Below are 11,665 nucleotides of genomic sequence, written 5' to 3' on the forward strand. Positions count from 1 at the left end.
CTGCCATTACATCTTCAGGGAATGTTCTACCAGATTTTAAATGAGGAATGACTTTTAGATAAAATGGCAGCATCAAAACAGTTTAGACATCCTGTTCTAGCTGGAAATATATTCTGAGCCAAAATTATTTTAGGATTTTTTTTTCATATATATAAATATTCTGCTATACTTGATCGACATTACTTTGCATCTTGAAATTGCGTCATTATGTAAAATGTAACATGCACAGTTAAGCAGCTTTTGAACTGATTATGAAACCGAAACAAGCAGAGAGCTTTCCTCAGACAAAAATTAAAGACATTACATATTTGTATTGATTCAAAGGTGAACGATTCGCCCAAAAGCATTAGTGTCCTTTCTCACGACACACATTAGCATTTTCTAATTTATCATACCCTTCTACATAGGAAGATGTTAAACTGGTTGAAATGAAAAACAACGCTGAATCGTATTTGCAAAATATGTAGAATAATACCTGCAGTGTTTGTTAAGCGAAAATTATTGTGAATATAACATGAACCACAGGTGAAAGCATCATGTGTGGATAACAGTATAAGGTGTCATTTGCTTGTGCTCTTGCAAGACCCTCAGAGGGCATTCATAGCGTGCCTCTGAGGGCCAGATTTTGTATCTGCAGTTAATGGAAAGATGTGTCACACCACATCCAGTCTAGCAATTCACTGTTATCTCTACTAAAACCTAATACAAAACCCCACCAATATAAAGAAAAATCAGAACTCCATTAGGAACACATAAAGAACAAATACAGACAATTCAAAGCTTCCGTTTTTGTGAAATCATGCCCAGGGGTGTATTTAAACACGGTTTAGTATTTAGGGAGGAGCTGGGTAAACTGAGAGAGAACCTAGATACAACCTCATATTGCATAATCTTCCATTAGCTATCTTCTTTCTAAATCCTGTTGATAGCCCCTTCTTGGCCCATGATTCATGGTGTGAGAAACGTGCCACAAAACACAGCGCACTGACTGGGCACTCTCATAAGTTAGCCAGGGAAATTCTGAAAGCTGGATGTCTACATGCAGGCTGGATGAAATCACCTATTTCCATTGGGAATTAACAGCTGAGAACTTGGCCAAAGTAGTCCTTCTTCAAAGGATCTTAACGGTTAGAGCACACCTGTGGCTTGAAAAGTACCCGTACTGAAATCCTGCACACTTAAGTAGTATTTGAATGTAGGCAACCCACCTCTCTACAGGGGAAGGAAACATTGTGGTTGTGAAGGAACTGTTATAATACATATCTTAAACGGATATTTCTGAATTTCTTCTGTGGAACCCATTCCAAATGACATTCGAAAGTCCACTAGAAAACTTTTCAGGTCAGAGCAGATCTCTGAAATGCAGAGGAAACTATCTCTAATCTCTATGATGTTCATCATCTCTAGGAAAAAGACATACTAGTCCCACTGGTTTTTAAGCACAACTCAATACGAAGACCAAAGGCTTAGGTTTATGGAATTTCTACATAGGAAAAGGTTTTTCTCCACTGAAACACAACAAAGTTGCTTAATAGATGCTTCATTTCAGTCTAGAATGCTTAAACAGGTCTTGGTGATACCTGTATGCTGAGTGGGAAATGGGAAACAAAGCTTGGGAATATGATGTGTCATTGCAGAAGTTTTTCTGGAACTCAAGGCTCAGGTTTGAACCTCACAAGACACCACCTTTGCTTCCATTGATGCCAATAAGTATTGTGTTATAGACTTGAAACATATGCAGAAGTGGGACAGAATCTAGCAAAATCATACATTGTGTTGCAACACAATCGTATCGTGGCTCCAAGACTTTAGACTGCTAGAGTGGCCCCCAGGGATGGGGTCTGGCGGACAGGAGATTAGAGCCAGCTACCAGAGAAAGTGTGGCCTCCCTTTATCTGGATCGCACAGCAAAAGTCATCCAAAGTGCAGGACTTTTCCAGGCTTTTGTCATTATCTGGTGGCAGGGAGGGTGGCAGCTTATAAAGACTTTTGTTCGAGGAAATTACAGAAGTACTGAAACACATGTAAGTTCTGTTGTCTTAGCAGGAAAGGCAGCCGCTGTGAAAGCTGGAGGATATCTGCACCGAGTGGTAAAGCTGACGGCAGAAAATCAAAGAAATCTTAGCGCTAAGGCAACAGTGTAACGAAAAATACACGTCAGCTCTCCATGGCCATGCAGATTATCTCTCAGATAAGACTGTGATAGAGGGTAGGAATTTTTTCCCAGTGTGGTGTTGACACTGCATAAACTTTAATCTGTTGTTCTTTGCCTTTCAGATCTCTTGCTTTGGAACACAAACACTAACAGGCTGACAAAAGCTTGTGTTTGCACATTATAGCTACTTGTGAACTAGCATTTCAAGTTCAAGTTTAGACATATGAGCACACAAAGCAAAACGAAGTGTAAAGCTGTGATTTTAATGAGGATTTAATCTCTTTTGTTCTTGACCTTTTGTGGCTCTCAGAATACCTCAACGCTTCTGTCGCATGAGTTGCCTTATTGGCTTAGTTCGTGCTGATACAGCCAAGCAAGCATTCAAGCGTGGCTAGAAGTGTAGGTTTTGGTGGTGTTTTGCACTGTTTCTACCCGCAGCAAGTACTGTAAGCACTACCCAGCGGGGTATAATTCCCATGAATCAGCCCAGGCCCCAGCTGTGATTCCCAGCGCAGTGACTCCTGCGGCTGGACAGAGAGAGCCTCATACCTCAGTTAGAAAGCAGCTTTAGAAAGCAACCACTCAGGTAGCTGGCATTGCACTGAGTCTGGCGGAACCACCACGCCTGTGGAGCAATCTCTGCAAAAGGACAGACAAAGGCAGAAGAGCACTTGATCAGAACTATAATATCTCATAGTACAGCTTTTTCAAGTCTGATGATTAACAAAACAACACTCCGCAGTTTTAGTGTTTGTAACAGGCATTTTTTAGTTCCCTTTCTCTTTTATGCTACAAAACTTTCTCAATAACAACCCTGTTATGGAATTCTCCTCGTTGAAAGTGCAACAGGAACTGAATGTAGAAAAGGAACCCACAGCAGGAGGAATGAGCTAGACGAGGCCATCTACATTTGTGATCAGTCAAGTTGGAGCCAGCGTTTATTTGTGGATTACCTAAGTGATAACAAGTCTTGCACTCTTTTGCATAAGACTTTTTTTCTTAAAAAAAACCCAAAAAACCAAAAAAAAGGCTTCTGAGATTTCTTATCACAATCTATCTCTCACCTGTGCCCTTCTCTCCAAAATTCAGCTAGATATACTCTAATAACACGAAATAAATTATGAGAACCTATTCAACCTATTCAACTATTTATCTATCCAAACGGCAACTGCAATTCTGGATAGTAGCGGTGATATGCACTATGACAGGAATATTATATGGAAGAAAAGGATCTAGTAAGAAAAAAGGATATTGCTTTTGTATTTGAAATCTGAGAGACAATCGGTACCGATGCTTCACATCGTTGGAGATCACCAGGAGAAAAGCAAATGGGTTTTTATTGCCTGTGAAAAAGACTTGCATCTTGTAGGGATCAGGTGCCAAATAAAAACTGCAGGTGTAGTGTTGGGAGGTTTTAATTTAAGTGGTTCAGCTCCAGAGAGAGAAAAGGTTAAACCCATTACATGGAAAGAATCAGCAAGATTTAAATGTGTCCTGAGTATTCAAGTTCAGAAAAATGTCTGAGTTCAGTAACCTTCATGTTATAGGCCAGTGACAGGTGTGATGGTAGAAAGTCCGAGTGATCTTGAAAAGAAGTATCAGAGTGAGTGAATGGGAGTTTGGGGAGAGATTTGTTACAGCCATGTGGGCCTGAGCTTCCTATTTAAGATTAAGAGCCTTAGACGCTTTCCTCACACAGTGAGTTAGTCTGTAGCAATGTGCGGTGAACACAGGAGCTTGGGGCAATATCTTTACGCCTTTCCCCTATATCCCCCAGCATCCAGAATTGTTGTATTAGGAATATTAAGGGATGAAAGCTTGCCTAATTTTTATAAAGTCCATACAAAACTGGCTCTCCTTGAATTTGTATAATCCCCTTTGAAACTCTTGATACTACCAGTTTCCACAATTCCTCATGGGAACAAGTTGCAGAAGTTCAATACCTGCTGTGTCAAGACCTTTCCTTTATCTGCTTAAAAGAGACACCGGTTTCACTGGGTGCTACACAACTCTGGTATTGAAGGATTTTCTGAACAACACTTTCTTCATTCACTTCATCCATCATCTCCATGATTTTGTAATCCTAAATTATGAGCCCCTTCAGTTTTCTCATCTTCAAACTCAAGAAATCTCTTCTTAGAAGACAGATGTTTCAATGCCTTCATGAATTCAGCTGCTCTTCTCTCTACTGACTCGAATATTAGCTCAATACTTCTTGATATGTGGAGATCGGCCTGCACACACAGTCCAAGATTTAAAAACTCTAAAGGATTAAAATTGTGACAAAGTAAAGCCTTTACATTAATCCATACTGAAGCTCATCTGGCAGGTTTGACCTACTCATTTTCATGAGGTCCTTCCAGTTCTTCACTATTAGTCTGTCATATGAATGCATAAAAGAGCTTAGCGTTATTTGGATCCTCAGAAATTTTACTGCTCAATGCCTTCTCTGTGTCAGTGATGAAGATGGTAAACAAAATAAGTCCCAGCAGGTCCCAGGAGGACCCCATTGCCTGACTCTTTTCCGTTCTGAGAAGCTCTACATTGTGGTTGTCATCTTTTAATCAGATTTTAATTCACAAATAAAGCATTCTTCATATAGTATGGAAAATTAATTTTAATAATGTAATTTTGAAACACAGTTCATATATTTCATGAGACATAAAAGAATACGCTGTGCTGCTTATTTTAATTTTTATTTCAAACACTTGTATTTGGCTAGGTGAGGGTTTCCCACAGAAATACAGGTGGAACTGGCTGACAGTCTTCAAAGAAAATTTGTAGATCCTGTTTGGAGCTCACAGATGCTTGCTTAGAGAACTTAGATGTCAAGTCTAAACCCATGCTATGTCTCAGGCCATTCTCCTTCAGGTCTTTGTCACTCTCCTAAGATCTCCTTTTGACCTTAGGGTTCATTTCTCCAACCTCTGAGAACATGGATTAACCTAACTGACTTAAACTGTTTTATCCAGAAAAGTGATAATTCAGTGGAACTGTAATGAATTTACACAAATGTATCCGTGTGAACTATGCAGTAACGTCCAAAAATAAATAATGGTTTTAATAAAACAAATTAAATCACTTGGTGTGGGAAAGAGAATGTTTAAAAATGTTTCAACATCTTTGTGTTTCCTGTTAGTCTTTCTTGGATCATGACAAAAATGTAAACCTCAGAGACCAAAAGTTCTTAGGCTACTTTAACTCTGTGTGATTCTCTATTCCACATAGAGTTCAGTGTCTTTCTCCTGTTCCTGTACTTGCCGTGGTCTGTTATAAAGTTTACCAGTCATTGACCAATACTTCTCTTCTGGCATCATAAATGGGCATGGCGTTTTCTGCTCAGCGTCTGTGTAAGTAAGTAGGCATTGTCAGAATGGCTAACGAAGGCAGTAAATACTAAAGCTGCAGTAACCAGAAGCTCCACGGCTACAGCGAATCAGCTTAGTAGGAAAGAGTTACATGAGTCTCATGAATAAGCAGCTAGAAAATATTTCCACAGGAAGAGCTTCATAATCTGGTTTGGATTGTTTCTCTGAAGAGGCAGTTTCAAGGCCATAGTTCTTTCTAAACAGTATCCAATGATCCACGTAGCACATTAATACATATTACAGGTTTTTTATTGCAACCTAGAGATCCGAACTGAAAATCTGATGAAGATACTTTATTTTGTATGTTCTTGGACAATGTATGGCAATAGTAGCAGAGATTCAAACTATTTATTACTTGTGAAAACACTTTAACTGTTCATAATAAAAGGACAAATAAATTGACTTTCAAAATGCACAAATTCCAAGAGAAAACAGAAATTCAGTATCTGATATAAAACTCAATAAAAACATCTGAGTTGCTATCACTCTGGAAGTTTAGCTCAAATTCAAACATATTGCTATTTTTCTCTACAATTTTAAGTAGAAAACTTTTAAAATTATACAAATGTGTTAGCAAGGGAAGAGTTAATCCTTTGAGAACAGTATATCCATTACAGTGTTTTGTTTAAACTCGTATATACCCAAAATTGAACTTTAACTCACAAATACAATTCATACATGTATAAACAGCAAATTGTAGAAACAACTCACTCTTTATTAGCCAAACTGACCATTTTACAGAAGCAAGACAAGGTGTATATATACTATATATGTATGTTTGTGTTCACATACGCACACATGCATGAAAGTGTTCCCAGAATTGCTACTGGAAGCTTGTCCCTTTATTGTACCCTAAATCTGTATTAGCTTGTTTGAAATTTGGAATTTATCTTTTTTAAATATAGTGCATTATAGAATACACACACACACAAAAAGAGGAAAACTGCTCTCAAGTGCTCCACAAACGTTTTCATGTTCTCAGCTTCTGAAACATTTAAGATTATTAACTTGCTGGCAGGCTCCTGACAAATTTTAAGACAACTGCAACTGTGGTACTTATTTTAAGCTCTGTCTTCCGATGTTATGAAATCGGCAAACTCTCTTGACTTTCTTAGTAATTCCATTTCATGTGGTTCTGGCTTTCAGGCAGATTCAAGAACGACAGAATCATCTTTTCCCATCCACAGGTTTTGGACTACTGCTGTTGGTTACACCCTTCCAAGTAATGTGCAACATTACTTTGTCTGAACCCAGAAGCCCATAAAAGGATGACAGCCTAGCAAAGATGACTAAAACACCAAGTTTTTTGGCTTTCTCTTGATCACCACCACAGGCAGAGTAAGGTTTCTTTGTTTTCTTCTTAGCAGTTAATATTACTTAGGCTATAGTGCAGGAGTAATGTCATGCTGTTTTAAAAGGAAGTGGTCTGAGACTGATTTCCCAGTAAACTACTCCTGTTACTGAAGGGAGAACAGATATCTTGAATGCAGTAGCATGAATAAACAAGTTCTTCTTTTATACTTTTACTGCTGCATTTATGCAAATGCACTGAAAAGTACAGAGTTCTTCATTTTTACAAAAAAAAAAAAATTAGAACTTGGCTAGCCTGTCTTCATAAGCACTACTGCAGTCATTCTTTGTATTATTAACAACACAGGATTCAAGAACGAAACTCCAAAGCAACAGAATAAACATTATAGAGAAAAGGCGCTTTCCAGAGTTTGTTATCAACAGTAAAGAATTAGAGTCCTGTCCCACAGCCCAATCTCACAAAGTCTCTCATGACTTTCCTGAAGACTATGGGAGTGTTTGTGTGCATGAAATATGGCGTGTTAACACAGCCTATGTGTAGTGCAGTGCTAAGGCACCATTGTAAGGTGAGAGCAGAATGCAGAACGTCTTGCCCTAAACCCAAAATCAGACTTTAAGAGGAAGTATTCCTTTTCCCTTGGAAAGCACAATGTGTGCATTGGCCATTCGCTCTGGACTCACTGGTCCCTGCAGCAATTTGAGAAGACAGTGCCTTTACACATCTGACTGGTCCATGCTGGACAGCACAGATACACCTATCTTTCCCCTTGTACTTGCTTCATAAGTCTAAATATTGTTTCACCCTGCAGACTAGCTGTAATAACAACTTGATCTGTAAGCATTTGACACCAAAAATGTCTAGTAAAAAACATCATTCATTTCCTAAGGACATTCAGTTGCAGGATTTGTCTCCAGAAGATCTGCTTTTTACAGTTATGCTTTTCATACTTCGTCAAATTTTTAAGTACTGCACATCATCATGGCTACTTGGATCTCTTAAACTCAGGACTACTGAGAGGCATTGCTCCAGGTCAGCTTCACGGCATTACTTACTAGTGGCAATTACATTGCTGCTTTAAGAGCTGGCACTGAACTGCCAGGCAAATAAAAATATCATGTATCATGCATGTTCAAGGAAACACTAATCCATGTCCAGAAGAAATGGAAAAGAATGCATCAAGTTACAACCATAAAAAATAAATGACCTAACCTGAAAAGACAGAAATCAGAAGTCAGGATTTTTTTTTTTCTCTTCTTGGGCAATGACTGAATTCTGGAAAAAAGTACAACTGGCCAATGAATGAGAGGCAATGACTTGGCACCAGGATATGCTGTCCAAACATAGAAGAGAAGCAGCTAGAAGACAGAGTTCTCATGGGACTTTATTTCATAATCAGGTACACTTTTGTATCTCCACTTGGCCCTCTTCTAAATTCAGTGCATCTGAGAGTTGAGCCTTTCTCTCACTCCCATAAGTGTGTGATAATCCATTCAAACAGACACCTAGCAGGAAGAAAACTGCAAGATAGGCTAGAAAATGAGAAAAATTGACCATAATGGTCATCAAAGAGCGGAATTTACTGCGATAGGAATTCCACATGAAATGGATCCAGAGGATTATTTCTTTCTCTAGGCTCTGTTACCAGTGCAAGCTACAGTAATATTTCTGTTTCTCTGATAGAAATTACTTGGGTAATAAATTACAATACTTTAAGAAAAAGATAATATGAAAATCCTATCAAATTCTACATTGGTGCTTTTAAAAAGCACAAAGCACTCTAAAATATGTCCTCTCAAGGAAATAGTCAAGTTCTAGGAAGTTTTACAAATTTATCTGCCCTTTGCTGACAGATTAAAATAAAAGATTATTTAGATGGCTACGTTCTTAAAATTTTACTAAATATCTTTAACTCTGCCTATAATGAGATCTATTTCTTCTAGTAATTCTATTATTGTTAATAGCTGTTCTGATACCAAGAAAGAAAATCTGTATAGCTGCAGTGGAATTATAGTTATTTAAAACATTAAGTTCATCTATCCACATTAACATCGACATGAAACATTTTAGTTTACACAGGCACTTTCTAAAATATTTTTAAATTTTATACACCCTTTTTTTTTTACTATACACAAAGACAAGAATGTATTGTATCCCATTTCTGCTATTATCTCATGTCAAGAAGATAGTAGTATTTCTCCTGAAAGATGGTAAAAGTATTTTCAAGATAGGTGTCCTGATAGACTTTATCACTTCGTGTTTTATTTCTGGAGCAGAGGAAGATTAAGAATGCAAAGTGCTTATCCAACCTTCTCTAACAACCTTACCTGTGGGAATACTTGGGGCAAGTCATCAGCTAGAATTGTCACTCTGCAATGGTCAGTCTTCATGGAAAAACAAAGCCTGAATTGCTGGCTAGAGCTGGTCACACAGCACAAACATTTTCTGAGCTGAGTTTAGCAACACTCACATCCTTAGCAGGTCTGCTTTTTCATAATATTCTGAAAAAATATATTGTCAAGAATGTTGCAAAAACAAAACGCGTACACTTATTTACTAGCATATTCACATGAAGCTAAAGCTGAATTTCTTTTTCAGAAATAGTGGCCATAAAGGATGATTCTGTGAGTAACACCCAGTTAATCAATAGACAGAAAATACGGGATCATCCACCCACACATCAAAACAACCTGTACTGAAAACAATGCATTGTAACAAGTGACTCATGATGAATAGTACTCCATACTGGACAGGTAAAAAGAGTATTTCTCAAATAAATTATGATTGTTAAAGCCATGTTATCCTCACTCTCTTTTTTAAATTTCCCTCATGTTCAGTGCAAACACCTCTGCATTTGAAAGAGCTGAATTTCCTCAGATTTCAAAAGATCAAAATAAAATAAAACAAAATAACACTTCAGAAATTTTGTCATTTTAGTATTCATGATTAAAAAGACAAATTCCTACACTAGGTATGTTTCAGCAGGTTGATGTGATGACATTTTTCATCAATATATTATGCACTTACAAATCTCTGTTCCCATTTAAATTTGCAATAAAACTTTTACAGATTTGAATGAGGGAAGTAAGAGTAATCCAGCCTAATGTAGTGAAAATCCTGTTGAAAATTTTCAAACAGTTTAACAGAAGGAGTGTTCATGGTACCTATGTATTACTAGAATATTCATAGCACCATTTGGTTATTTTTTAATTTCAATTCACTGGTGACATACAAGAGACTGCGCTGTGTTGAGCTATAGCTGACATTTGAATATTGAATTACCTGCTTTTAAAGCAGGTAAGATTACCTATTTGAAAATAAACTTGCAAGTTTTGGAAAAAAAATTAAATAAGCCTATGAATTAAAGCAATTTTACTGTCAGGTTTTTCCTCATTAAGATTTTTTTTAAAGACGATTTCTCAGAGAGAAACAAGACTGCTTCATTCATTCATGGGCAGTACTTTGGCTCCATGCGCATTTATATAGGTAAGAAGAATTTTGGACCTCCTTTCTATTACATCAATAAGCTTTTCAATTCCTCTTCTGCCTCCTTGGCTCTCCCAATATATTTTGTCAAGGAACAAAGACTGGAGCAACTTCTCACGTAAATGCTGGCTCCTCAGCACTGAAACTGCGGATTCAGGGAATCTGGAAAAGCACAAAAAAATTCATCAGCTTTGCCATCAGTCTGAATTGCAATATTTATGTCATGGTATAGCAATCTATTCTAATGAATGTAGACTGCGACTCAGCAAAGGAAGTCCATGCATATTTAATCATATGCACGTTAATTGTATCTTTTACAGCAGTGGGGTTACTCATACATTTTCAGACACGTCCTGTAATTGTCTTGGGCTAATGATATCTATTCCAGTAACTTAGAGTCTCACGCTCATCTGGGAACAAATTATCAATCTTTTTACAAAATTAATAACTTAAAACTTACTCATTGATTCCTTGCAGTATTTTGAAGTCAAGATTGTCCTCATTTCTGTCAAAAAACCCCTTATTGTCTACAAAGGCCAAGTGCCTTCGGTCATTCTTTCTCTGAACAATGTGCGTCAGGTCCACAGCATCCTGATCACTACATTTCAGCTTCAGTCCTTGCTGCATGCAGGAATCCTCCTTGAGAGGCTTGAATCCACAGCAATTTCTGTCTAGTCGGTTATAGATCTAAAACAAAAAGTACAGCAGAGTGCAAAGTGAAAACTGTATCAAAGTATTTGGTTCAAAGTGTCACTGTAAGACATCGCTCACAAACACAGCTGACAGGAAAGCAAGCTCAGGACAAGTCAGCAGTGACATGGCATTGAAAACCTGGTCCCCATACTTCACATACTGTTAGAAGCAATTTCTCAGACTGCGTATTTTACCCATTTTATAGCCATGATTTGTTATGTCAGTAGAAATTCCTTGAAAATAATGGAACAATACCACTGTCTAACTGAAATAACAGGATGGTGAATACAATTCTGGTTTTGTATGTTTTGTACATTTTCTCTGCTGAAGAACAATAGAAATAGCACAGTCTGACACACACAGAGGGTCTCCTTTTTGTGGGACCTATTAGGCTAATAGTGCACAAAATAATTGAAAATATTAGTAAGGGGCACAGCATCCCATCAAAAGCTACAAAATGCAAGAAGAGTGCATTTATAACCACAAAGCAGCCTCCCTGAGTTACACTGTGATATTTACTTTAACCACATTACAGTGTAGGTTGTTTTTTTCCCCATGTGACCCCTCATTTACTCATCACACTGCACTTACCTGGAAGGAAAACATCTAACACCTAGGTCTAACTTTAGTGGTGTAAATGTTAAGCATCTCTTC

General features: G+C 37.6%; 1 protein-coding gene across 2 annotated transcripts in view; it reads right to left on the bottom strand.

Moving 5' to 3' along the window:
* Positions 1-10,160: 10,160 nt before the first annotated feature.
* FAM198B (family with sequence similarity 198, member B) overlaps positions 10,161-11,665 on the bottom strand; it is a 13,069-nt gene continuing 11,564 nt past the window's right edge. For both annotated transcript variants that reach the window (XM_010140992.1, XM_010140999.1), the window contains 2 exons: positions 10,779-11,005; positions 10,161-10,480 (listed from right to left, as the gene is read on the bottom strand). In XM_010140992.1, coding sequence (XP_010139294.1) covers positions 10,273-10,480; positions 10,779-11,005 — 435 coding nt within the window. In that variant the 3' untranslated portion in view covers positions 10,161-10,272. The remainder of the gene's footprint in view (positions 10,481-10,778; positions 11,006-11,665) is intronic.

Source organism: Buceros rhinoceros, unplaced genomic scaffold (genome assembly GCF_000710305.1).
Source record: "Buceros rhinoceros silvestris isolate BGI_N320 unplaced genomic scaffold, ASM71030v1 scaffold9890, whole genome shotgun sequence".
In the NCBI taxonomy this organism is placed as follows: domain Eukaryota; kingdom Metazoa; phylum Chordata; class Aves; order Bucerotiformes; family Bucerotidae; genus Buceros; species Buceros rhinoceros.